At 38.9% G+C, this 6,633-nt stretch overlaps 1 protein-coding gene across 1 annotated transcript in view; it reads left to right on the top strand.

Annotated features, from left to right (window-relative positions):
• Nucleotides 1-570: 570 nt before the first annotated feature.
• wnk4a (WNK lysine deficient protein kinase 4a) overlaps nt 571-6,633 on the top strand; it is a 72,223-nt gene continuing 66,160 nt past the window's right edge. The window contains 3 exon segments of the mRNA XM_048170978.1: nt 571-809; nt 1,002-1,448; nt 1,450-1,641. Coding sequence (XP_048026935.1) covers nt 1,029-1,448; nt 1,450-1,641 — 612 coding nt within the window. The 5' untranslated portion in view covers nt 571-809; nt 1,002-1,028.

Genomic DNA, 6,633 nt, shown 5'->3' with positions numbered 1-6,633 from the left:
AAGAAGAAGAAGAGAGCTTGTTCATGACGAGCATTTGTGGTTAAATGTATATGATTTTTAATTTTTTTTTTTTAGAAAATGACTGATCGTTTCGCTAAATAAGACCCTTTTTTCTTGTATGGGATCGTGTAGAGCTCTTTGAAGCTGCACTGAAACTGTAATTTTGACCTTCAACTGTTTGGGCTCCATTGAAGTCCACTATAAGGAGAATAATCCTGGAATGTTTTCATCAAAAACCTTAAAGGGTTAGTTCACCTAAAAATGAAATTTAATGTCATTAATTACTAATAAATACTAATCAAACTGATCAGAGTAAGTTGTCACATTTTCTATAGGATACATAATAAATTAAACTCACATAAATTATAACTAGATGAGTTTGTAAACAAACTTTGATGTTGGCTTGAGAAAGCCTAATATAGTTTAAATAGATATGAAAATATACATCTGCCTTTCAAATTTTAGGATGGGGGGTCCATCGCGACAGTGATCATGGTCCGGAAAATGACCACGTGATCCGGTTTTCAAGCGATTCATTCAAACGTTTCTACTCGAGATAACGAATCGGACATCGTAAGCGGAAAATCTAATGGAGACTCTCTCACCAACACAAGGCACAGATAGATCTACACACTGAATAACAGTGAAACCCAACGCTGCATGCGGGACTCAGGTGAAGGGGGCGGAGTCAGCCGCTTACTCACTGTGAAGAGCTGTAGTGCACGCGCGCCTCTGCAGAATGCGCGTATGTGGAGCGAGTGACATGCGCTGTTTCAATTCTGGAATCATTTCAGACTGCTCTAAATAAGGTAAAGTTTACTAGCGCGCTATATTATATTTATTCTGTATAAAGAACTATATGTCTTTTGCTGTTATTATTATAACCTAATTTGCTGTTATATTTGTCATTTTCAAGTAAAAGTGGAGAAGCGGACGGCACAAAATGTTCTTGATGCTTTGCGTTTAATGCGCGCGCTTGTTTATTTCTCTTTTTCATCCAGTTTGTGATGCTTTGAGCAGTCTTCATCATGTCTCATGCCGAAGTTGAGTTCGCTGGACGTGGTTTTCCAGGTTTACCTGTTGAATTAGAGGAGGACTGTCTCTCCAGAGTGCCAAGGCTGCGAACGCACTCCTTGAGCGCGAGGAGGAACTCATACGTGCTTCATAAACTCAGTGTGGATATTGACCCGCAAATATACACGGAGACACTCTCCAAGGCGCTGTCATGGTCCTCTGAAAACATATTATTATCAGAAAGAAGATCTGTGGAGGATAAAACAGACCCTCCATCTCCAAGTTCTTCATCCGCGGTCTCCAGCCCAGAGTTTTCTACACCCAATGCAAATTCAGCTCCAGAGGACTGGGGAAGCTCCGTCCAGACGCCTCTGTCCCCTGCTCAGGATGCCAGCTCAGATTCGGACAATGAGGGGTCCAAGGTCGAGCATGTGGACACCACGACGCCCATTTCTTAGCAGACTGGAACAGGACGAGAAGGAGGACATCGAGACCAAAGCGGTGGCCACCTCACCAGATGGAAGGTACCTGAAGTTCAACATTGAAATTGGTAGAGGGTCGTTCAAGACGGTCTACAAGGGGCTGGACACAGAGACCACGGTGGAAGTGGCATGGTGCGAGTTACAGGTTGGCTCTCTTTCTTAAATTGTATGGCAATGTTTTGTTTATGTAGAATAGTTCATGCAGGTTAGAGGTCGTTTTGCAGTCATAATTCCTTCATAATGATTTTAGACCTGATGCACAAACTATGATACAATATATTAAAAGCAAATGTTCCAGATGTGTGGCATACAAGCCTATCAGTCATTCTTCTGTAATTGACTCCTGCATGCTTGGAAAAGCACATGTGGATTGTGTTTTTGTCTTTCTGTCCTAAACAGAAATCTAAAATTAAGAGCCATGAACCAAACCAACTCGCTTCGAGATGAATCACAACATTGTAAAATATGATTCGAAACAAATAGTCATTGAAATTTGGAATACAAAATTGTGTTCTTACTTTGTTTTACAAGTGAAAAAGCTACTCGTCCCATAAAGCATTGCAAATGACATAATCAGCAGTACAGTATAAATGATTTATAGTCCTTTGTTGCAAGTATAAAAACATATTAACATATTGCAAGATCATTTTTCTCAGTAACACTTTACAGGAAGGTTCCATTTGTTAACATTAATTAACATGAACTAAGAAATAAAGTATTTATTGATTTTAGTTGATGTTAATTTGAATATCTACTAATGCATTATTAAAATTCAAAGGTGCATCTATTAATATGATTTAATGGATTTAAGTTAACATGAACTAACAGTTGTTCACAATGATTAATAAACACTGTAACAAATGCTCATTGTTAGTTAATGCATTAACTTATGTTGACTCTTCCTCTCTCACTTCCATGTTAACAGTGAATTTTCTGATTTGTGTGTAGTATAGTTTTTCTAACTGGGAATTTGGCAGTTAAATATGATTTTTGAAGTTGAAATCATGTTGAATTTTGCCTTGTGCAGAAGTGAATACTATCGCTGAACAACATCAGAGCTCATGTAAATTCTGTCTTGAAAGGGATATTGTTTAATTGAAATCAATATCTCTTTGGAGAAAATCAATGGGATTTATTCTTCCGGAGCCGTGCTGTTCTCTCAGGTTCAGTCAGGCTCTAATCTAATCAGTAGTGTGGGATCAGGTGCAATGACTGTCCCACTGAATGAGACACTGTAATCTATGCAAAAGCCAGTCTTTGCTCTGTTTCTATGGCATGAAAATGTTGTACCTGTGAAATCACACGTCTAGATTTGCCTACTTTCTCCTGTTTCTCTTTGACCTTGATCAGACTTCTGTCGTCCACTCATGCACGTCACAGTCAGGCGGCCAGGCGGTCACTCTTCCGTGCCACCGTTTCCACACTTAACTGTGCTAATACATGCATTCCACACGTCTCTGCGTTCATTAAGAGTATCACGTACAGGAACTCGTTTCTCTCACAGTCCACCGGAGGATAACTGCTCTTTTATAGCTCAGGAGACTTAGTGGAGATTTCTGTTGTGTTTTATATTAATATCAGATGTTTTGCTAAAATGCCTTAAAGGATTAGATTACTTCAGATTCAGAATTAAAATTTCCTGATAATTTACTCACCCCCATGTCATCCAAGATGTTCATGTCTTTCTTTCTTCAGTCAAAAAGAAATTATGGGTTTGAGGAAAACATTCTAGGATTTTCTCCATATAGTGGACTTCAACAGGGACCAACAGGTTGAAGGTCCAAATGTCAGTTTCAGTGCAGCTTCAAAGAGCTCTACGCGATCCCAGACGAGGAATAAGGGTCTTATCTAGCGAAAGATCGGTCATTTTCTAAAAAAAAATATATTTTTTATACTTTTTAACCACAAATGTGCCACGCATTACGTAATCATGTTGGAAAGGCCACACGTGACGTAAGCGGAATGATGACAGATCGTTTCTCTAGATAAGAACCTTATTCCTCATCTGGGATCGTGTAGAGCTCTTTAAAGCTGCACTGAAACTGATATTTTGAACCCACTGAACCACAGTGAAGTCCACTATAAGGAGAAAAATACTGGAATGTTTTCCTCAAAAACCTTAATTTCTTTTCGACTAAAGAAAGAAAGACATGAACATCTTGGATGACATGGGGGTGAGTAAATTATCAGGAAATTTAAATTCTAAAGTGAACTAATCCTTTAAAAACAAATTATTCAGAATAGAGCTGTAAAATGAATGTCGATTGCATAGTATGGATTATTTGGCTTTGGAAGATTTTGATGAGAGGAGTTCAAAATCATATTGCAAATCTGAGTTTTGTTGTATTTGTTAACATTAGTTAATGCACTGTGAACTAACATGAACATGAGCTGTATTTTCAAAGATGAACAAAATACAGTAACAAATGTATTGCTCAGTTAGTCCATGTTAGTTAATACATTAACTAATGTTAACCTTATTGTAAAGCGTTCCCAAATTATCTTTGTTTGTGTCTTGAAGATTAACAAAAGTCTTACGGTTTAGAAACTGTCCCTTTAATGGTTTGGATCCATTTAATACTATGATGGCTTTTGGAAAACATGTTTTGTTTTGATAGGACTGATAGGCGTGGAACAAGGCTGAGTTTGCAAAGTTTTCCAGAAGTGTAAACACAGGGATTAAATGTGCACGTGAGGTAGATTCTTTGCACCTGTTGCTTTCTAGCATCATGTTGTCCTGTGATGATGGGGGTTTCTCAGGGGAAAGTGAGGCCAGGATTACAGCGCTGGGATTGATGGAACAGGTGTGAAGCAGGGCAGGGTGAATCAGGACATGCTGATATGCAGGTGGCCTATAATTCAAAACACTCAAAATGCTTCCAGTGCCTGAAGGTCACATTCCTAGTCTGTTGAGGGAATTGCTGTAATATCAGCTTGAACTAAATTAAGGGATAAAAGTAAGCTTTGGGCTTGAGATTGAAGCACAGAAGTGATCTTTAAAGGATTAGTTCACTCAAAAATGAAAATTCTGTCATTATTTAGTCAACCTATTTCATTTCAAACCTGTATGACTTTTCTTTCTTCCATTGAGCACAAAAGTAGATGTTTTGAAGAATGTTCGCACTGCTCTTTTTCAATGCAATAACAATGAATAATACACCATAAAAGTTAGTCCATATCTCATGCTAGTTTTGTGTGAGAAACAGCCTGACATTTTAATCACTATTGACTGATAATTTTCAAAATGTATAAATGATATGTCAAGTTCTGAGGAAAACAGCATATGGGTTTAGAATGATGTGAGGGTGAGAAAATAATGACCAGCAATAGCGTTAGTTCTGGCAGGTCACGTCAGTCAAGCTCGTATCAGCTGTCTCCCAGGTGACTTGCGTCTACCTATAGGAATACGACACCTATAACGGCATTCATATATAAGCTCCTCAGTATTATCAGCAGCTATTGCATTTCTCAGGAGCTAATTACCCTCCTCCATCCCCAGCTCCTCCTCTCTTCAGTCAGGATTGGCCTTATGATTCCCCTGAATCAAACTAATTCTTGAAATACAAACCCGATTCCAAAAAAGTTGGGACACTGTACAAATTGTGAATAAAAAAGGAATGCAATAATTTACAAATCTCATAAACTTATATTTTATTCACAATAGAATATAGATAACATCAAATGTTGAAAGTGAGACATTTTGAAATGTCATGCCAAATATTGGCTCATTTTGGATTTCATGAGAGCTACACATTCCAAAAAAGTTGGGACAGGTAGCAAAAGAGGCCGGAAAAGTTAAATTTACATATAAGGAACAGCTGGAGGACCAATTTGCAACTTATTAGGTCAAATGGCAACAAAAAGAGCCTCTCAGAGTGGCAGTGTCTCTCAGAAGTCAAGATGGGCAGAGGATCACCAATTCTCCCAATGCTGTGGTGAAAAATAGTGGAGCAATATCAGAAAGGAGTTTCTCAGAGAAAAATTGCAAAGAATTTGAAGTTATCATCATCTGCAGTGCATAATATCATCCAAAGATTCAGAGAATCTGGAACAATCTCTGTGCGTAAGGGTCAAGGCCGGAAAACCATACTGGTATGCCCGTGATCTTCGGCCTTTAGACGGCACTGCATCACATACAGGAATGCTATTGTAATGGAAATCACAACATGGGCTCAGGAATACTTCCAGAAAACATTGTCGGTGAACACAATCCACTGTGCCATTTGCCGTTGCCGGCTAAAACTCTATAGGTCAAAAAAGAAGCCATATCTAAACATGATTCAGAAGTGCAGGCGTTTTCTCTGGGCCAAGGCTCATTTAAAATGGACTGTGGCAAAGTGGAAAACTGTTCTGTGGTCAGACGAATCAAAATTTGGGACTGGGAATGACAAAACTGGGACGCCATGTCATCCTGGACTAAAGAGGACAAGGGCAACCCAAGTTGTTATCAGCGCTCAGTTCAGAAGCCTGCATCTCTGATGGTATGGGGTTGCATGAGTGCGTGTGGCATGGGCAGCTTACACATCTGGAAAGGCACCATCAATGCTGAAAGGTATATCCAAGTTCTAGAACAACATATGCTCCCATCCAGACGTCGTCTCTTTCAGGGAAGACCTTGCATTTTCCAACATGACAATACCAGACCACATACTGCATCAATTACAACATCATGGCTGCGTAGAAGAAGGATCCGGGTACTGAAATGGCCAGCCTGCAGTCCAGATCTTTCACCCATAGAAAACATTTGGCGCATCATAAAGAGGAAGATGCGACAAAGAAGACCTAAGACAGTTGAGCAACTAGAAGCCTGTATTAGACAAGAATGGGACAACATTCCTATTCCTAAACTTGAGCAACTTGTCTCCTCAGTCCCCAGACGTTTGCAGACTGTTATAAAAAGAGGGGATGCCACACAGTGGTAAACATGGCCTTGTCCCAACTTTTTTGAGATGTGTTGATACTATGAAATTTAAAATCAACTTATTTTTCCCTTAAAATGATCCATTTTCTCAGTTTAAACATTTGATATGTCATCTATGTTGTATTCTGAATAAAATATTGAAACTTTGAAACTTCCACATCATTGCATTCTGTTTTTATTCACAATTTGTACAGTGTCCCAACTTCTTTGGAATCG

The sequence above is a fragment of the Megalobrama amblycephala genome, linkage group LG20 (genome assembly GCF_018812025.1).
Source record: "Megalobrama amblycephala isolate DHTTF-2021 linkage group LG20, ASM1881202v1, whole genome shotgun sequence".
NCBI classification, from domain to species: Eukaryota; Metazoa; Chordata; class Actinopteri; order Cypriniformes; family Xenocyprididae; genus Megalobrama; species Megalobrama amblycephala.
Note: the sequence above shows the minus strand (reverse complement) of the source record. Positions and strands in the feature narration are given on the sequence as shown.